General features: G+C 32.1%; 1 protein-coding gene across 5 annotated transcripts; it reads right to left on the bottom strand.

The window, feature by feature from the left end:
- Window positions 1-14771: 14771 nt before the first annotated feature.
- LOC148234059 (inositol monophosphatase 1-like) lies at window positions 14772-20460 on the bottom strand. Of its 5 annotated transcripts, none has more exons than XM_088188318.1 (7): window positions 20413-20460; window positions 19509-19607; window positions 19285-19418; window positions 16878-17025; window positions 15780-15997; window positions 15432-15583; window positions 14772-15371 (listed from the first exon to the last, which is right to left on the bottom strand). In XM_088188318.1, exons 2-7 carry the CDS (start codon window positions 19575-19577, stop codon window positions 15265-15267), a joined length of 828 nt encoding a protein of 275 aa, XP_088044444.1. In that variant the 5' UTR covers window positions 19578-19607; window positions 20413-20460; the 3' UTR covers window positions 14772-15264. The 5 variants fall into 5 exon arrangements, with proteins under 5 accessions (XP_088044444.1, XP_088044446.1, XP_088044447.1 ...); XM_088188320.1 differs by having other exon boundaries at window positions 20405-20460; XM_088188321.1 differs by having other exon boundaries at window positions 20323-20460.
- Window positions 20461-22680: the final 2220 nt, after the last annotated feature.

Here is a 22680-nt window from a genome sequence, read left to right on the forward strand (position 1 = left end):
AAATTAGAGAAATTTTACTATATTTTTTTGTTGTCAAAATCAAGCATTTATCAATTGTTATCATTTACGTCCGTGCGCTGCAAATGTCAGAATAACATAACATATGAATAGTTGGATCGTATATGACAATTTTACACCAATGAGGTACCGTTGTAAAATATTAGATAAGCCTCAAAGTGACTCTGTTAAATGAAACGAGGTGTAGGTACCTAATAAAAATGATTCCAGTGGCCACTTTCAAAAGATCCTAAAACGCATTATATTGTATGCAGAAGATATTTACTTTACTATAAATATAAAGTGCTTAACACATTTTTGCACTACATTATTTTTTGAACAACCCACTTCTCTTGTCACCCTCCGTGGCTCTTCCATAGCCCACCGAATTCCCCAGAGCCAGCATTGCTCACCCAGATTCGTCCGGTGGGCGATATTGCCCACTTTGAGAACCTATGAGCTATTTTTTTTGTATCATAAAAAATATCTAATAAAACAATTTTAAAGATGCAAACCAAAAAATACGTTTGATAGAGTGACAATTTACAATTTCAAAAATATTGACTCTCAAATGAAAAATTGGACTGTTATTTCTGGTCCTTGACTATAAAGAACCAAATGAAAATGGTTTTTTATAGTTTGTCCTAGATTTTCAATCATGCCGTTATCTAACCCGATAACCCTACGCATGACCCTTCGGCCAGTATTTCGCAGTAATAGTACTCTCACAAAGCGCTAGGTATTTGTAAAACAGTAAAAGGGTTAAAGCATCGTTCGGGTGCGATTAAAACGCCACCTATTATTTTAATTGGACCCTGCCAGGTATAAATTAGGGGGCAGATGTGTGAAACGGCCCCAAACCAGCGCCGACTCACTTGATCGCCGGCCCCACCTATTTTTCTACTTGCACCGCTAATTACACGCCCACCAAAACAATATTTTCAACCGGACGAACACCGGTTGAACGCTTTTGGTGACAATAAAAAATCGGACATATCGCACCTCAGTACAATAACCAAATAAGTAAAAAGTCAGTAATAATTAAGCAAATGCGCCAGACACTAGATATGATTACGTTTAAATACAGCTTAGGAACCACTGAACTAGATTCTGCTTAACCTTTGCAATCAACTTTTGTTACATAGCATCATTGCAATCTATCAATATACAGGAAAAATATAAATCTCTTATATAACGTTTACAAATACACAATAAAACATTTAAGTGAGAACAATAAATATATAATAAAGTTTCATAGCGTGTGTGTTTAATTGAATAATAGTTAGAGTCTTTAACATTAAAGAAGAGCTTTAATAACAGAGAAAAATTAAATAAAAAGATCTTTAGTATGCAAACGAAAGAAGTTCCGAATTAAAATCTCCTTAAAAATGATTTTATTTTCAATGGAAATTAACTATGAAATTCTGAAGATAAGAAAAAAGAAGATTATTTTTAAAAGAACAGCAAGAAAATTGGCGACCGAAACAATTTTAACCAAGAAGATGCTATTTAAATATAATCACAATACGATCTCTTTCTTTCTAAATAATATTAGTATGCAATAAACTTTATATAAATAAGTAAAAAATCTGCAGAAGCTATGCTTAATAAATTAAATTTGTATTTATTGTAAATTTTTCGTTGCAACATACAGGGTAAAAATGATCAACGATTACTAGTAAGTGTTGAAAAACCTGTAAATTAGTTACATATTATATTAATAATAAATTATTATTACAGCTGAAAATCGATCTATCTCTATTTCATATTAATTATTAATCAGTGAAATTAAAAAATGTAGGAAAACTTTATTTGTGATGATCTATTGGAAATATAATTATATAATAATCACTGACTCCGATCTCGAAAATACGATACATATTGTTCATGCTCGTCCTTAAATTCATGAAATAAAATGCCCTCTACTGGACCATGGATGTGGAAACAATATAAGCTTTATTTAATATTGATAGTATAATGACCTATTAAATCATTTTCACATTTAACTGCTACTATCGAACAAGCTTGAAACTTAAAATTTGAATTGTTAAACATGCTAAATGTATCGATATTATCGTGAAATTATGTTTAATTGATTACTATGTAGTTAGTTGCAAACTTTTTTGGCATTTGAATCAGATTTTTTTCGAAACGTTTGAGAAATGTTGTGTGACAAATTTAAAATTACACACAAGGGTTCCATAAGCGGCCGTAATTGGGTCGATTATATTTTAGCAATCGCGTGAATCTGAAAAATACACACGCTAATGTGAGACCTCAGAGGCAATTTAGTGCCCAATTCGCGCAGACCCCAAAATTTGCCTTATTAAAATTATTTTGTGTCCTAATACAATGTTCCCATACGAGAGCCTAATTAAAAACTTCTAGATCTAAATAATAGGAGGTGCTGGTGTACAATTATACAACTAATAATGCTTAATGAACTAAAATAAATCATGTTATTAAAGCAGAAAAGGTGTACAAGTGAATACTGTATTGCTATTGGCGAAGTATTTTTAAGCATAATTTCACATGTACATTGTCACTTTAAATTTATGAAAGAGTTATTTTATATCATATAAATATAGATTCTGAATATTTTTCAAGTATTAAAATTTAAACAATACTAGGTTGATAATTTCCGCGTAGAAAAAACCGAAAAAAGTTCTAAAACCAGAATGCATCAGAATACTTTCATATACAAAAGTACCTAAAGGAAAAGAATACATAATTAAATACATTCTGTTCGTTACCTTCAAATTTTAGTCTCTCACAAACGCACACGACAAGAAATTTAAAAAATAAAAATAATGGATGACGGTTTGATGGATGCACGAGTAAGGTATACAAATATTTTATGATACCATACTAGGTATGTCGGTGCCTAGTTTATTTGCAATTCGAGTAATTATATTCAGTCAAATCTAACGTATATTTGTATTAAATCGGAAGCAATGATAATGTGTATGTATTGTAAAAAAAAACTCACTTTTCGGCCTCGGAACTCAAAATTTGAAGATCTCAACACGAAGATTGCTTTATGATTGATTATATAGTTTAATCAATTTATTCTTCCAATCCTCACTCACATTATTAATATACTTCATATTAATAGTTAAAACACAGATAATTCATTTACAATCCGAATATTCATATTCAATCAAATCGAACAACGCACATGACAAAATAATGAAAATTACCGTCGCGTAGCAAAATTATTTAAAACTGTCGGCCATCTTGTTTTATATTTGAATGCTTATTTTTCATTGGTCGAAACAACAGAATTCATTACCGGTGGCTCGAAAATCAATCGATCAAATTCAAATTTTATTATTATAATTAATATATTTCATTTGTTTACGTGTATTATTATAAACACCGTATATACAAAGCGATACGATTTATAAAGTAGAAAATTGGCATAGAATGTTTTATTTTAAATATTCCTCTAACAAGTTGAAAGCCGAACGTCCTTTTTACAGCAGCAGGTTTATTGGGTATCAAATTATATCAATATTAAATAGCAACACATTCAATGCTTTGTTATTGTTTCAGACATATTATTCATAATAAAATGGTTTGCTCTTTTATATTGTATATGCCAATTTTACTTATCGTATATCAAAATATTCTTATCTGACTTAAATATAAATATTGCATTAAATAACGGAATGTGTAAGAAACATATGACTTTAAAGACATGTTGATGGTCCTAGATTGGATTTCTTACTCTCTGGATTCTGCATTTCTATGTGAGTAACGTTTTATTATTATATTTGATGAACATCTTTTTCGCCTTCTGCTCAGTCGCTTCCTTGTTCATGTTCTTGGTCTTCAGTACTGACCATCAAAGAAACTGAGCACTCAGATCTTAAATACGGATTTAATAAATTAAAGACAGGGCGTTCTTCTGGACCTGATTTAATTCCCGATTTTATTTTGAAGGGTTGCGAAGTCAGTCTCGCTGCTCCTCTAAAATTTATTTATGATCTGATTCTCAAAACATCGTCATTTCCTGATCTATGGAAATGCACAAAAGTCTATTCATAAAAAGGGTGACAAATTAAATATAAAGAATTATAGACTAGTCGCAGTGTTGTCAGCTCCTGCTAAATTATTTGAAATAATTATTCATAAATATCTCTATAATCACTTTCGGCAAGTTTTGTTAGACCAACAGCACGGGTTTCGTCCTGCCCGTTCCACTGTTACTAACCTTATGTCGTTCACCAAAACGGTGACAACTTCTCTCGATGCGGGAATTCAAGTAGACGTCGTGTATACAGATTTTGAGAAAGCCTTTGACAAAGTTTGTCATAGGTTATTATTAAATAAATTGTCGAACCTCGGTTGCTCATATAATTTAACTCGGTTATTCTCGAGTTATTTAAGCAATCATAGACAGTTTGTAACCTATGGTGGACGATTGTCAAAAGAATATTTAACCCCTTCGGGGGTTCCTCAAGGATACAATCTGGGACCTCTGCTTTTTGTGTTATTTATTAATGACATAAATACAGCAATTAAAAATTCAAGTTTTCTTCTGTACGCAGATGATTTAAAATTATATAAATGCATTCGATCTGTTGTAGACTCCTTCTCTCTATAAAGTGATTTAGACTCTTTGTGGAGATGGGCTTCCATTAACCGTCTGCCTTTAGTGTCGGAAAGTGCCATACTGTGTCATTTTCTCGATCCCGTTCGCCATCAGCTTATTTCTACCATCTCGGTGGTAACATTTTGACTAGAGAAACTTCCACTAAATATCTCGGAATCACTTTCGAGAGCAAATAGAGGTTCTCTCTACACATACACGACGTCTGTGATAAATCTTCCAAGATGCTCGGCTTTGTTATGAGGAATGCCTTTCACTTTAACGATCCGTCAGTTATTCGCATCATCTATGACACCTTAGTTAGTAGCATTCTTGAATCGGGATCTATAATTTGGAATCCCTGAATAGCCAAATATTCCCTTTTAGTGAAAAAAATTCAAAAAAGATATTTAAGATACCTTTACAAAAGGACATTTGGTTATTATCCGTACTTATATCCCAGCGCCTTTCTTTTAGGAGCGTTGGGATATGATTCGCTGAGTTCTCGCAGAAAGCTGTATGTCGCTAAGCATTTTTTCAAATTACTAAAAGGTGCTGTCGACAATCCAGCTATTCTCGAGGAATTCCAGTTTTGGGTTCCGGAACATTTTCGAGAATCACGATCGAGACCTCTTCTGATGGCCGTTAGGGCTAGGACATCCGCACTTGCCGACTCGCCTATAGCTGTGGCCATCCGGCTCCTTAATACGCTGGCATTACATATTGATTTATTTAATGTTAGCTACGAGGATCAGTTTGTATTATTTAATTTTAATATTTCATATTTTTTTTGTTATGTTTAAGTATTGTTATATTTATGTATTTATATATACGTTTGTTTTATGTTTTATTATATAAATTTAAAATTTGTTTTCGACCATCGTGGCGCATTGGGGTAACCTGTTAGGCCACGATGGTCTTAATTTAATCTAAAAAATAAAAAAAATGTGGTCATCAGTATTGACGAGGATTTGTTTAAAATTGTTACATTAAGTAGAATGCAGGTCGCATCGCTCCCCAGGTGTAGGTTAATTCGCAGCAATGATATCGGAACATTCCACCGAGGCCGAATCGCTTTCCGCGACATGATGAAGTGGCCAACGGAGACGCCGGAACCACTGGTGCCAACATCCGTTCGCTCTAATGTGTTTTTCGTGTTGCGCCAAACTTGTACATGTGTACCAGTTGTGGTACCATTGCTCCTAGACCTAGACGACCCACCCACGACCTCCCGCCGGACACGAATCGATTAGGCAGTGTGCAATTTGTCATCTTGCCCGCAATTTATACCACCACCGCTGCTCACCAATCGATCATGTGCTCGGAGATATCGGACCGATGGGGTTGTAAGGAAAGAAAAGCTAGTTATTCGTACAAAGGGGTATATAAAATTCGGTTTAACAAAGGAGATCGGAAATTTATTTTTCATTTTACATCAGTACATGCTCTAAATTTCTATATTTAAGCGCTTGCATTTTATTCTGCTTCACAGTTTTTTTGTGCACACTCGAGTTCAAGTTGAGCAGTTTCAATAAAAAAAAAAAATATTAAAGCAAATCAATATTTGGGAGAGGCGAGTGCCAAAAATATGCATGAAATTTAAATTTAAAAAAAAATAGAAAAAGAAGAAATGACGTTTCTGATTCTAAACCAGAAATTCTCGAAAATCTAAGCCAGATAAGTCTCTATCCTAAAAGTGTTTTTTTTTTAATATGTAATTTCAGTGAAATCATAACGGAATAAATTCTCACTGGTTAATATATATTTTAACCTGTGAAAATATAATTTATCCTGTTCAGGGGGAATGAATATTTTTAATTTTATTTTCACCTGTAAAGTATAAATAAATTTTAACCAGTAGATAAATAAATAATTCCACTAGCGCAAATATAATTTAATTTATAGGCGTTAATAAAATTATATACTGCTCTAAAATGTCTATGAAACTCAATTTTAAAGAATCTAATGAAAATCTGATGAAAGTTCTAAAATGAATTATAGTTTCTAAGCTTGCATTAAGTGAAGTCTGAAAGAGAAATTAAACCAATTTATTTCTCAGGGGAAAATATGCGGAAAAAGAAGTCAGACAGACGTCGCATTTCTCATATTGCTTCATATTTTGTCAGCACTTTGATATCACACTGTGTTTTAAAAATATGATCACCGTAGCAATGGGAACGCTCGGTAACGAGCGTTCACACGATTTTATTGCTTTTGACGTGGATTTTTGACTTCTGAGAAAACATAATTGTTTTTTGCGCTCTCCTATTGGTCAAAATTTGGTTAAGATATGCTTCATTCGATTCTCACTTATCATAATATTGTTTAAAAAAAGTCTTAATATGATCACTTGATAACCGAGCGTTTCTACTACGACGCTGACGGCACGTTTTTATTACTTTTGACGTGGATTCTAAACAGCCTTTTAATGATATACTATGAATCTTAATGAAATGGAAATATTAAAAAAAGCAACCATTTACTTGCTTGGTATATTTTATTTTTTTTTTATATTACAAATCTGATTATCTTGATATAAAGCTTAAATTTTTACCAATATAAAAAAATGTTTATATATTAAAAAAATAGAAAATATGGTGCGCACCTAAAATAGATTAGTATTATCCCACATATTTTTTCCAGCTCCCCATAGCTAACGCCGAAAACATCCTTGTGCTTGGTAAGCTCGTCAAAAAGCTGGATGGCTTGTGCAATAGAGTACTGACGTCCTGGCCGCGACGAGCAAAAATAAAAAAACCCATTGCCACTCTCTAGGGCAGGAGTCGATAATCTTTTCAGAGTGGTGAGCTACATTCAATTTTTAGTTTTTAAACCAGACCGTAAGTAATTAAGATGATACGAGGTTCTTACTCAGTCAATTGCGATCAACAAGTAAATCACGAGATAAAATCTGATACATTAGATGATGTTTTAAAATAATTTAGGATTCACATTAACAGCCACTAATTTTGCTCAAAAAATAATTGAAAAATAAAAAAATAATTATTTAGTAACAATTAATTTTTGGTTTAACGCCCTTAATTTTTATCATTTTGGTGTCTCGATACTCTCGATACAAATATTCCAGAGTCCCTTGAGAAGCTGACGATATCAACTTGTGCTCTGTGTTTTGCGACTACTTTTTGTAATTTTTAACAATATACTTAAATGTTGTTTCGGTTGTCGCATGTACTTGAATTATGTTCAATAAAATAAGCATAGAATTTGATTATTTTACTTTTTAGATTTATTTTTGCAATTTCTTCTTTATATTATGAGATCTAGTAGTTCATTTTAATACAACTTTATTTATTTCAAAATAAGTGAATCTTTATTGGTTAAAAAGGTTGTCGTCCCATGATAATATTAAGCTAAGTATACGCTATTTTCCTCCCATACATATCTTCGAGGGATATTAATAAAAGTTCCCGCATTCAACGCTTAGGTATCGCAAGAATCTATAGCATGAAGTTATCCGCCAGACAAACCGTTAATAAAAGATCTCATCGAAAATATTTTATTATTATTTATAAATAAGTAGTATTCAATTAAATCAAAATCAAAATCAAAATTTATAACACATTTATTATTCACCAAAATTTATTTTATTATTGCACACAAAATATTTATAATTAATTTTTTTGCATGAAGTAATGAATAAATGATTTTATTTTTGATATGTTTGTAACTTTACTAAGCTTATAATATTTTAGGGAAAGAGATATGCTGGTAACTAATACTTGAAAAACATAGGTTCGTACCGCATTTTTTTATTCATATTCAACGATTTTTAGTAAATCAGAATCAGTGATTTTTATATAATTATAATTTTTATCGATCATCACAAATAAGGTTTTCTTAGATTTTATTAATTTCACAATTGAATATCGTAATAAATAATTAAAATAAAATCGAACTAATTAGTGTTTAATGTTTATAAGCTGTAATAAGAGTTTATAGTTAATAAAAATTAAAACGAAAGATCGACAATAAATAAATAAATAATAAACATTACCGAATTAAGCAAACTTCATAAAATAATTATCGATCTAATGATTAAACGTTGACTGTAGTATATACTATGTTATTATCTGGGTTATGATATATTTATATTATGATGCAAACATATTTGATCTTGAATGTTATACAAAATTTTATATACTTTTACACTCTCAGTTTTATGCGATGTTCGATATTAAAGGCGCTTACTGTAAATATGCATAATACATTATGCCCTTCGTCGAGGTTTCGCATCACGAAATATCATCACGTACAGAGAGATTCTAAGCTTTCAAGAACAATGATTTAAATATTGCCCCCTCGAAAATTCCGTTGCGAAGAGAAGCAAAAGTACATTCCACGTGCATAGCAATTGAAGAAATATTAGCACAATTACAAAAATGAAATTCTTAGTCATATTGTATCGATACTACAAACACTTTGAAAAGTAACATACAGCGAGTCCTCGTCTTATTCGTATTTAATAAATTAAAAAAATATCTGTGCTTAGTTTTGTTAGATAAAATAGTATGTACATATGTCAAGTCCCTAACACAATAGCAAAGCTTGGTAAATATTGAAGAATATCAAATAAAAAATCCAGAGTATTTAATAAGGAATAAATACGTAAATATATTTAATACCAGAAATAGAGACAATTTAAGAATAGTTAGTACAAGAAAATGAGTACAGCCAGGGGGAAAGTGTACAGAGGTGTGAATTTGTATAATAATATTACCATTCTGTTATATTTATAATATTTTTTGATTAAATTTGTGTATAAACAATTAGCTATATTAGCTAAATAAATTAATAAAATAATAAATAACAAAAAAAATTGTTCCTAAGTATGTAGTTATTGGTATTTGTAAAGCAACAACACTGGTTTTGTTTATAGAGCGCCACCCAGGAGACACTCATGATTCATTAGAAGGGCTAAATAAATTAGAGACAGTTTGACGATGTTGAATAACTAGGTTAATTACACATTTTTCATGCTTTTATACATGTCATGTATAAAAGAATAACCTCAAATTAATTTATTCTAAAGTTTACATTGTTTGTGTGTCAACATTCAATTTTATTGCATTTATACATATTATTTACATCAATCTCCATGTATTTTTTTCTTATTTGATTGCGAAAATTCAGACGACTAGAGGCTCTATTTCTAGCCCTGCCTTAACCACTTTCGATACGTTAAAAAAACGCGTTAACTGGATAATTCATAGCCGCTCTCGACTCTCCGACAACCCCTTGTACATATTTTTTCGAACAAACGAAACGTGTCGAGAATAAGCATAATCCACAGCTATGAGTCGGAGGGGTTGGCGCCATATCCATTATTTTGGCCAACGTCCACGTGGTTTTAATGGCCACTCCACTGCGTGACGAATTTGTTCATGTTGAATTCATTATTGTGAAGGATTAGTGTTGTGCGTCAGACACGCGGCCGACACTAAAAATAACAATACTTTCAAGTGAATCGATCGCTCGTCAACCGCTGGCTAGCGTGTAAATTGTAACCTTATTTATATATACATACATATAATATACATACATATTGACTCTCAAAACAAGAGAGGTCACATTAAAATATACAAATATCAAATTTTATACGCCTAAGAGATAAAGGCTCTAGCATAACATAAAATTCCAGCAGGAGTTCCTCAGGGAAGTTTACTCGGACTGTTTATTTCCAATGCATAACCCATTAAAGAGAGCACTCTATGCTAAGATAGTAATTTTAAGCGATTTATTTATTATAAATATAAAGATCTGTTTACAAACGTGTAATAAAAAATAATAATAAAATAATGAAAACGATTTATTTTCCTCAAAAAATCTATACTAGTTTTGTGGAAAGGAAAACTAACAATTATTCTATATAGAATTAAAGAGTGAAAAATATGTGATTAAATTATATAAGTTATGATAATCAAAATATTTGTCTCTTTTTCCATTTGTCATTGTCTGTTTGTACAAAAAAAATGGCAATGTCTGTCAACAGCAAAGGAATTCGGCCAAAACTAGCATCCGAAAAATATTTTTATTCACTTTATTATATGTAGAAAGGTTATTCACTAGCCTAAGGGCTAATTTACACGCTGCCAGTTTCTGGTATGCCAACTGGAAATCGTCTGGAGGGTCATTGGCATTCTAAATCAATGGCGCCTTACCGTTTACACATGTAAGCAACTGTAGGAACTATTGTTGAAAAAAAGCGCCACTTACCTTGCGCCAGTACGGTAGTGTGGGGTGCTGGCGTGACAATAAAACAAAAATATTTGTTCCATTTGAGCTGTCAGTGGCGCATTGGCTTCTCCAGTGACTGACGTTAAGTATTTGCACGGTGCTAATCACTGGCATCCAGTAACTGACAACCTCAACTGGAACGACGACTGGCATCGTGTAAATCAGCCTTAAACGTAAATATTATAAACATTTGAAGGCATTTAAGACCCCTTGAATTTGGCCATAAAAATGCATATCATTTAATTAAATACTGTTAATTTTAATGAAACCAAAATATTAAATGACTGGCCAACTTTTGTCTCCACCCCCTCCCTTATTGTAAAAGTCTGAAATCATGTCCTTGATTCTGAACTAAAAATCTCAAAGAAAATCCAGAAATAAACAATCTCGAATCCATTACAAAATTTTTTTTCTAAAAATATGTCAATTCAATGAAATCATATTGGAATATATTTTCACCGGTTGATATATATATTTTTACCAGTGAAAATACAATTTATCTGGCAGATGCTAGTAAAATATATATTTTTTACTTTTCCACGCGTATTTTATTGATATGCGACGTACAAATGCTACAGTGAATGTGTATTTTTCGGTGAAGTAATTGTTTCACTAGTGAAATTATATGCTGTTATGAAACCTAATTTGACAGTTGCGAAACGTAAATTTGCTCCTCAAACACAAACCTAGCCTACATGAATTAACCAAACCCAACTTGACCTTATGAAAATTTTAAAACTAATTAGAATTTTAGAATTTTCATTAGGTCAAGTTCAAAATACAAACTGAGCCAGCTCAACTTCCAGGGGAAATAAGCGGAACAAAATACAGACAGACGTCGCATCTCGCATAGTGCTCCATTTTGCAACATAGGGTAATATCGAAGTGCAGTTTGTCTGCACTTCGCTATTACTCTATGTTTTAAAAATATGATAGCTATCCTTGCCGATATTACATTGGACTTCTGATATTCTAGTATTGGTATATTCAAACCGAATTTTGGTCAATAGGAAGGCGCAAAAACAATTATCACTTCTCAGAAGTCAAAAATTCACGTCGTGTCGGCGCCGTCGCAGTGGGAACGCTCGGTAACGAGCGTTCCCAATGCGGTTTAGATATGCTTCATTCGATTCTCACTTATTGTAAGTCGTAATATTTCTATCGTAAATCGTAATGTTTCCCCTGTGACGGCATAATTTTATTGCTTTTAATGTGGATTCTAAACAAGGACGTCATTTGGCGGGAGCAGGTAGAGGCATTTACCCCCCCCCCCATCCCTACCTTTGAATTTGGCTAGAAAAAATTATCGTTTAATGAAATTCTATAAATCCTAATGAAATCGAAACATTAAACGACTGGCCAACTTTTGCCCCCCCCCCACCTGAAAAAAGCTAAAATGGCGTCCCTGTATTTAACTCATATTTTTTATTTCTGACCTATTATATAAAAGTTAATTTTACATATAATTTATTAAACTGATTTTCTAGAACCGAAATTCTAAGATTGTCATATTGTAATTTCGAGATTAAAATTTTAAGGTAAAAAATATGGGCTAATTCTAATAGTGGAAATATTTTATCCGTTTCTTACAATTTTCAATTTACGTTTGTATATTATGTAACAAACAATAAACGACAACGCGAAGAGAGAAAATTTCCAAAAAATAATTACAATTCGTTTCGTCGTTGCATGAATATGAAATAGCACTCCATTTTTAATTGGAAACGGTATAAGCTGCGAGATTTTAATTGATATTTCCATTTCACGCCCGCGGCGCTTGCGACGCTTTTTTCGCGAAAATCTCCACCCCTTAACCCATCAGGGTTCTCAATTTTGTTTATGATGCAAATGTATGTATATACGGGGGGATATGCTCAAAAACTTAATGAACTTTTATTTAATATTATATGGAGCTTCCCTGAGAATATAAAAAAATACAATAACAGCCTGAATATGTATTAATATTGTGCAATATAAGTAATAGAAGCATCTCTGTCCTCCTCTTAAACAATTTAAACAAACAAATATGCTAAAAGAATCCGTCGACGTCGAGGCAGGTAGAGATCCTGCCCCACCAAACCGCAGTGGCATAGCTGTGGGGGGGCGGAGGAGCGGGCCGCCCCGAGTGGCACTTGCTTAGGGGCGGCATATTCGCGATGGGATCGTCTAGTGTGGTTCTTAACCCTGAATGCACTAAAAGATATATAAATCCACAAATAACAAGAGCTTAATAATAACCAATTTACTATTTTAAAAAATGCTGATTTCATGACCCTGCAAAAAAATTATGGGGGGGGGCAATTTTAAGGATCGCCTAGGGCGGCACATACCCTAGCTAGCTACTGCCAAAACGCTCAAATAATTTGCACCCCAGATGCTGCGTCCTTCTAGAGCAGTGGTAACGAACCTTTTGAGTTTGGTGTGTTAAAATTCTGAATAAATCTAGCTTAGCTCTAGAAATATCTATAATTTAGTGATATTTGCAACCCTATTAAAAAATAGGTATTTTTTTATATATTTATTATTATAAAAGCATAAACAAATAACTCTTTACAATATTGACATTTTTGTTCTCGAATTGCGTTTGCTAAATCTTCAATTGAAGGTTGGTATTTCATACACTTCAAACCTAAGCAAGCGTTACTAACTTTTGTCAGTAAATTTTTTTATTGGTTTTAATATCTATTTGTTTATTTTTAAAATTGTGAGTAAAACCATCGCTAGAGTGCTAAAATTGTCCGGAAATCAGTACCAAGCACTATGAGTAGTACTCTTATTCATTCTCCAAACGATTTCTTTCCAGATTCTTACGTTTAGACCTCAAGTCGATAAACTCCTCAGCCCAGATACTGTCTTGAAATTCTGCAAATTGCATCTTCAAATCATCCATGTACATCTATTGGAAACTATTTAATTCCAAAGTACTACTAGGTACATCCGGATACTTGATTATTTTAATTGCCTGTTCCATGCTTCTAAAATGATTAAATCTTTCACCCAACTGCTCTAGTAAAAAAAGTACAATATACATGGGCTTTATTTAGTTTTGTACATTTGCGCTGGCCTTCTCGAAATAATTTTTTACTCGAGGGAAATAGTTTTAGTCTCTACATCTCGCTTGAAAATATTAAGTTTACTTTTAAAGACTTTTATGTATCCAAACTTAACGTCAATACATTTGTCAAAACCTTGTTATTTTATATTCAGTTCATTTATAAAAACTTTAAATAAGAGAGATCTGTAAAAAATATTTATGTGTTGACTTACATATGCTCATTGAGGTGAAGAAATTTGACCAGATTCTTATCCTCAAGAAATATCTTAATTTCTTCATAGTACTCCACAAATCGCTCAAATACTATTCCTCGGTTCAGAAACCTCACATTATTTAACACCAACAGTTCATTGTAGGCTAGATAAGCTTCTTGTAATAGCGTGGAAAATTCTCGCTTATGAAGCTATTAAGCTCATTATTATATCTAGTTAAGTAAACAACCAATTTTCATAAGTACTTGAGATAATCGAGTAAGTCGCAAATGTTTGATTTAAAATACCAGCAATAAAATGTTAGTATAGTAATCGATAGTAAGTTAACACTTTCGAAACACCTGACCCAAATATGAGAGTTGCAAAATTCTAACTTCTGTTGCATGTGATGTGCACTGTTTGCAGGAGGTATGATATATAATATATTATGAATATATGTCTCTAGTTCGACTCTAAATGCCATTGTGAGTCTGACGGACACGCATTATAATACACATAGTGATAAACAGAAACAGTATATTATTGAACTTTAGAATAAATTATAGATTTTTTCGGTTGTAAACTTTGCTAATTATTTAAAATTAATTGGAGAAATAAAATATAAAAAGCGCAGCTTTCACAGCTTGTGCTTTACAATAAATAACAAATAAAACAATGATTACTTATTGAACATGTTTTTATAACACAATAAATATTTTTTCTAAGCCTCTAACAATATAAAATAATATTACAATATTTTATAATACATAAGTCCATAAGTTGCTTTTTAAAAAATGTGACATAAATAATCACTTCACTTAAAATCATAGCCGACAGATTCGAAAATCTATGATATCACATTTGATATCAGAACGAAAATCTATGATATCACATTTTCTACACATATGAGAAGTAAAAATACAAATAATCATATATTATTTATTCCTTACATATAACCAAATACTAAACAGATCCATTTTTCAAATTTCAAAAAACATTTTAAAATATATTACTGACTAGTATTGATTTCAAAGAAAATGTCTAAGCTGAAGAAACAAAAAAATAAACTTAACACGATACCTTCAAAGTGTCAGCAGTAAAACAAATACGAAATAAGAAACATCACATCAAATATATTACAACCAGTCATAATTTAATGAGATCATCTTTTTTTAATCCCTCGGCGGATAATATTGAACTAACTCCTTAGAGAGAGCTTCCGCCAGTTCTTTAGAACTTGCGCAAAGAACTCTTCTTGACAAAACATCAAATGGTCCACCTACAATACACAAGAATTATTTAAATAAAGGTATATTCAGTTATTAAAATAGTTACATACCCGCTGGGTCAATGCAAACTCCACCAGCTTCTTCGACCAATAGTTGACCAGCAGCCATATCCCAAACATGAATGCCATATTCAAAGTTAGCATCGGCTCCGCCATACGCCACCATGGCCATATTAAGAGCAGCTGAACCCAAAGTTCGAATTCTACAATAAGATTGATTTTGAAATTATGGAAAACGTAAGTAATATTACAATTATTATAATTTATATTTTATTAATCATGGACTAAATGGCTAAAAAGAGCATCTAAAATGTTATTTTAATTATTTTACCTCACTACCTAAGTCTGCAAAGAAATCGATTATATATGTACGTATATATATATTATATGTATATTTACCCATGAACGAGCGGAATCAGCTTATTGTAATTCTGTAAGATCACATTCATCTTGTCAAGATCTCTGCTGGTACCGGCCTCCGTCATCAACAACGCTTTGGAAGGATCAGTTACTTTTGAAACGTAAATTCTCTTGCCATTCAAATAAGAACCTTCACCCTTGCGTGCGGTGAACATTTGATTTATAGTCGGATTGTAGATTATGGCAATTTCGGGCATCTATTAATAAACAAAAACCACAGTGAATGAATGTACAGCACTATAGACGAGTGTTATATATCTGGGAGATCGGAATTAGTGATTATTATATAATTATAATCATCACAGATTAGGTTTACCTAGATTTTCCTAATCTCACGGATGAATATCGTAATGATTAATTAAAATCGAGCTAGATTGTACATATCTGGTATTGAAAATTCTGTAATAATGAGCTGATATAGCTCATAGATAATATCTTATATGTAATAAAAAAAAGGCACTGAGATATAAGAATGGATAATAACCAAATATCCTCTTATAAAGGTATCTTAAAGACCTTTTCGACTATAGGGAGTATTTGATTATTTGGGGATTTCAAATTATAGGTCCCGATTCAAGAATGCTACGAACTAAGGTGGCATAAGCTGTAGACTACATCCACCAAGATTGTATAATCAATGGACTGACACAATCGCTTTCGAGAGACATAAGGAGCGATGCGGACAAAAACCACGTTGTTAGTCCACTAGAGCCCAACAACAGTGATTACAGATCTATTTGTGAAGATTTTATCAAGCAATTTAGGCAGTTGGCAAAAGAATACCAATACACGATTTGTCACTGTTTGTGTGGATCGTGCGACTTTTGCACATCTCTAATAATCTGAGATGATGAAGTTTTACGTGACAAATTGAAAATACAAATCAAATGTAAGCAAGGAAATTATCCTAACCCTTAAATATAAAGTCAGGAATGAAGTACAGCAATTTTTATGCAAATGAGCAAAGGATTTAATTTTTACACAATTACTCAAGAAAATCCCAGCTGCAAGGTGGTAATAGGTAAATTTTCTAAAAATGATATTGTAACAAGATGATAAAAAAATCATTTTCCTCACCTTTTTTATGAACAGTGCAATGGATATGCAAAAATGAGGAAATCCATGCACAAAATTCATTGTGCCATCAATTGGATCGATAATCCATGTGGGAGCATCAGATAAGATGCAATTTTCACCACCAGCTACTGCTTCTTCTCCGATAAATCTGAAACAGAATAAATTAAAAATTAGCATGTTCAAGCGCCGATAATTTAATATTTTGTTAATAATTAACCAGTTTACACTTGAGTGACGAGATCAAGCATCCACCTCGTTTATTTTTTGTGGGTATCTTAAGAAATATACTTATTGTAGAGGGACTCATGATACAATTCTATATTGTATGTGTATTGTATATGGATAGATACAACGAAATTTGATGTATTTCATAAATTATGAAAAATATTATCCATTAAATGGCCGCCTCTGGACCTTTTGCAGCAGCCGATCCTTTCGATGTAATTTTCCATGACTTTTTCATACATTTCAGGCAGTATCTCGGCTATAACTTGGCAGATGTTGGTTTTTAGGTACTCCAACGTTTCATGTTTGTCGGTGTAAACACGACTTTTAGCATAACCCCACAAAAACATCCAAGTGTTAAATCGCATGATCTTGGCGGACAGTTAACATCACCAAAACGTGAAATAACGTGACCTGGAAACTTTTCACCCAATGTGTAGCTCTCTTGTTGCACCCAATGTGTGGCCGTCTTGTTGAAACGACATCTCTTTCACATTAATATCTTCAATTTCATGCCAAAAATAATAAAGCCGAACTTTACCCAGATTACTTAGCTGACATTTTTACACAAATGACGATATTAAAATACCTTCTCTTTCGTAAACTCATAATTTCGTGAAAAAATATATGTAGGATATATTAAATAATATTTGAATCGGAAAGTCCCGGGCTATTTTTTTTAAAATTCCTGGGACTCGAGACAGCAAAAAATCTTTGGATTTCTGGGAACGAATTCCCAGGTTGTCTCGACACAGAATATCCATGCTAAATGCATAGTTGACGCGCCCTGGTAAATTAGAAACGCTGAGCTCCATTGTGATCTTAATATAGACTGTAAGTGAGGCAATACAAAAAACAGCAACAGCTTATCAAGCGAGGCTGCAAGGGCATGTCAACGAAGAGGTTGTCCGTCTCCTCGAAGTTGAAAAACGAACAAGAAGACTCAAGGGAGTGAAGCCTCATGAACAGTTAAGTTTTTGTGACCCAAAGAAAAGTTTGACACGGATCAATGTGTTTCACAACATAATATAATATATAAAAATAAAAAAAATATTACTTATTACCTGTGGTGACAATTAGATTGTAATAGGAATAGATAAAAACATAAAAAATTTATTCTTTCATCTTGAATTTCGTCAAACGCATTCTTAAAGTCGATGAAGTATTTATAAATAAACGCCCACATTAATATTGCGACAACGTTGTAAAAAACTTATATCTTAAAAAGAACTTCTCATTTCCATACATCTTTGTTTTGCCAATCTAGTGGTCAATTTTCTGGTATATTCTGTCATAAATTATAAGAAAGAACTCGGTGTTTATTGAACTAACGTCGATTTTAACACTATTATCAATAACTATATTGAACAACTTAACTAACACTTTAATCTCATTTATTTTTAATAATATAAATATTCCATCGTCATCTATAACTTTTTTGTTTTTAGCATTTGTGATTGCTCTTTCAACATCCCTCATAAGCGTAGAGGCTATTTTAATTCCATGAACTTAAAGTCAATAACAAATTTCTACAACTATGTTAACTTCGTGTGACCTCAACATAGAGCAGTCGAAATTTCAGATAAGGCATTTATGGCTTTGGGAATCTGTGAGTCAATGACAAATGTGGTTCTTTCTTTTTTAGTACGAGAACGAGGTAAGAGCAGAAAGTCTCCGAGAGTTTGATGATGTATTACAAATGGTAAAACAAAATACTACTGTAACGATGAAATAAATAGCCGAGTCTAAACTAGATCAATCTGTAGATTGAAATAAAGAACCATTTATTAATTGAATTGATACTAGTGATGAGATTAATGGATTTGGTACAATAACATTAACTGTCCAAAACCACATACATCAAAGAAAGATTATACCAATAAAATAAACTATCAACAATCCATAAGACATCGCAAAATTTTCGTGATTTCACACCATCAGATTGTCATATTTTTTGCAGTCTACAAAACCATACTAATACAGAAGATGATATACGAAGGGAGCTCGACTTATTATGCTTAAATCGCTAGGAAATTGAAAATTTCGGAGCAAGATGGAAGAAGTTATTTATTGGTATATACGAATATAGTTCGGACAAACTCTCAATCCATATTCACGGTGATGTTGAGCAAATGATAACCAACATTGATTGTTGCTTAACATAAATTATGGCGTTACTCACTTGTGATCAGGGTATTTTGCCGATAGTCCACCAACGAGTACTTCTTCGACTTTTTTATCGACAATCGTCACTAAATCAATATTGCAAGATTTTACTTCAATGTCTTCGTCTGATATCTTGGTGGTGAGGGCGATCTTAATTAAAAGATAATATATACATATTATAACATAAATACTGAATTTATATTAAATTTAACTCATAAGCAAATATATTTATTTTCTTACTTCACCGCATGCTATAACCAAATCGTTCACAGTTTTGAAATAGTCGTTTAGTATCATTTTGTTTGCCATCTTAAACTATCTTCTAAGAAAATAGCATATCTGTAACAATGGAAAGAAATACATGAAATATTGAGGTAAAATCACAACATGATTCTTTATAGCATAAAAAAGTAATTTTATCAAATTTAATAATATTATACATAATAAATTTACTAACTAGATAGTATATAACGTAGAAAACTACATATTGCTATATAAGTAAGAATAAATATTATACCAGCAAATTTAACAACAAATTCAACTTCGAATACACTAATTTGGCATAATAATTCACAAATATCCATAGAAGAGATATTAAATTCTAAACAATGCATTAATTATAATTTAGTCAAAACCTAGCACCAGATTAATGGCATTCAGATTGGTTGAACGAAACTTGAACCAACGGATGTAACGGATGAGCAATACTCGTGAATCACTATTTAGATGGAGATTAATACTCCAATGGATGACTCGAGATTAGTAAAGCCACGATTGATGTTAATAATATTAATAACTATGCTGAATTATTTCATTTTAAAAAAAATAAACTTCTAGAACAAATTTAAAAATATATACTATGAGTGTTAATTTGATTATGTTATATGCTTACAATGCCTCTTTAATTAATTATTAATTTAGTCAAACACAAATTATACATATGAATATCATTATTGTTGTTCTAATGATATAAAATGATTCAACGCTAAAGCTAATTAGAGATAAACAATATTCCATATGTAATACAAATCTGTCAACTGGCGGCAATATATACTATATCATGTAGGCCACTTATATGTAAATAGCATAATAATTGTGATTTTATGATAACAATCGCTATTATAGCAAATAAATACTACTATACACGTAAACAATCTGGCGGACGTGAAACGTCAAATCGATTATGGCGGACAGTGTTGCCAACAGAAGCGTTGTAGGATTTCTGACACAAAGCCGTCTCATGACAGGCATGGCGAACCTAGGGCACGCGTGCACAAGGTGGCACGTTTGAGAATTTGGATTGCAAATTCAAAAATATTTTTTAATTTTTAAATTTAAAATCTTGATTGAATAATCCATGAATTAATAATTTATTTTATTTTATTAATTATTAAATGTTTTCTAAGATAAACGACAATCATTTTATTAATGTAAGCAACTATTTTATCGTGGCACTTCAAACAATTTTTATGCTGGCAGCACTGCCTTTGACGTTTGTTTTCATTTGAGGTTATGTTCGTTGTAATTTGTTGTTTAATACCGGTGCAGGTGTCACTGTCAGTGAAGACAAGTTCGTCGATCTCTAACTTCTCTGTTGTTTCTGACAAGTGAAAAAAAACAACATCATTGTTGAGTAATGTTTTTCACCAAATACGATGTGATAAAATGAGCTGTGATTTGTTTTTGCTCGAATTATTGCTTAATATGTGAACTATAAAGGTAATTTAATTAAAGCATAGCTTAAAAATTTGAATAAATCGCATTTAACATGGCTGGTAGAAATGAAAAAGTATCAGAAACGAAACCTAACCGTGTCAAAAAACTGGCAGGGCGCACTGCCAGTTTTTTGACAAACGCTTGGCATTTGAAACATTGGGTAATATACAAATTATTGTGTTTGTACATTTTAAGGGTATTCTTTGCTAAGAAAATGCACCGGAAACTTTATATAGCGATCAAAGTTGTGATGGGGATGAATTGGACCAGGTACAGTCTAGAGCAGTGATTCTCAAACTCTTTTGGCCCACGGACCCTGGGTGAAAAAGTACATAAATGCATAATAGAAAAATTACAAATTTAACTTTGATGTCTTGAATAGTAAATGGTGACGTAAAAATAAAATATAAATAAAACATTTTGTTGAAGAGTATTATTAAAATTATAACTTTTGTTTTAAAATACAAAAAAAATTAAATGACTTGGATGAAACTGATGGGATGTTATGAGTGTATTTATGTCCGGCTCAATGTTTGTGAGTAGCAACCGCAAATCCCCATGAGTATAATACTAATTTCTAGTCGGTTTCTCTTTTTGTGATGAGGTTCATAACGGAACTGAATCCACGTTCTACCAAATAAGAAGACGGAAAAGCAATCAACAGCTTCTATACAATAACCCATAATGCTGGATATAAAATTGGGATCTGTTTTTGTAACCAAAACGTTGTCATATCATTGTTTAAACATTGGTTTCAGCTCCTAATTTGTGGATAATTCAATAAGTTGCTCCTGTATTAGTATGTATTTATCTGTAATTGTACTCTGAGTTTGACTACTTGCAAAAGGGTTCAACACCCAGTCGGGAATATCCAAGTGAAGAATGTCTTCAAATCTTTGGTTAAGGTCCGAATGAAGCGATGTTAAATGTTGACAATAAGCAAACAAATATTCATCTCTATTTTGCAATTTTGAAAGATTGGAAACTGAGAATATTCTCCTCTTCCCTAGTTTTGTTTGTACAGCAAAAGTTTTGCAACAAACGCAGATAATACACTTTTAGTTTTGATTAAATTTAATGTATCACCTTGTAGTTTCTAATTAGTCTCGTTAAATCTGGCAAATAAATCAGTCACATAAGCGATGTCATTTTTTGAGATATTTAAATTGTGATGCAAATCATTGTCTTTACTCTCCAGGAATTCAAACACTGAATCAAAGAGCGAATAGAAGCGATCCAAACATGCACTTTTAGATAATCAACGTACTTCTGTGTTAAGTAGTAAACGATTATAGTCATAAGTCATCATCATTTTTAAACAAAGTTGGGCAAATAATCTCTCATTTAAAGCATTCCTTTTGATTTAATTAACTGCTCTAATGACATAATGTAGTGATTCATGCAAACGTTCACTAAGGTTTTTTGCGACCAAATGATGTCGATAAATGACACAATGTACCGATAATACATTCGGTATAGCTTGTTTTAAGTATGCCAGAAAGCCTCGGTGTCGTCCTACCATTGCCGGAGCACCGTCAGTAGCAACGGAGATGATATTAGTCAAGGGTATAGCTTTTACATCGAAAAATCTTTTTAATTCAGTAATAACGTTTCACCTTTCGTATCAGTTTCCAAACATTTAGCAAATAACAATTATTGTGTGCTTTTTTTATTCGTTGTTATTTATTTTAACTTC

Source organism: Plectrocnemia conspersa, unplaced genomic scaffold (assembly GCF_051122295.1).
Source record: "Plectrocnemia conspersa isolate PC_06_02 unplaced genomic scaffold, ASM5112229v1 ptg000006l, whole genome shotgun sequence".
NCBI lineage: Eukaryota > Metazoa > Arthropoda > Insecta > Trichoptera > Polycentropodidae > Plectrocnemia > Plectrocnemia conspersa.

Coding starts and splice junctions, on each gene's coding strand:
- LOC148234059 (XM_088188318.1), bottom strand. CDS start 19,577: ATGGCAAACAAAATGATACTAAACGACTATTTCAAAACTGTGAACGAT. Junction 19,419..19,508: donor TGGTTATAGCATGCGGTGAA/GTAAGAAAATAA, acceptor CTTTTAATTAAG/ATCGCCCTCACCACCAAGAT. Junction 15,372..15,431: donor AGTTTGCATTGACCCAGCGG/GTATGTAACTAT, acceptor TGTGTATTGTAG/GTGGACCATTTGATGTTTTG.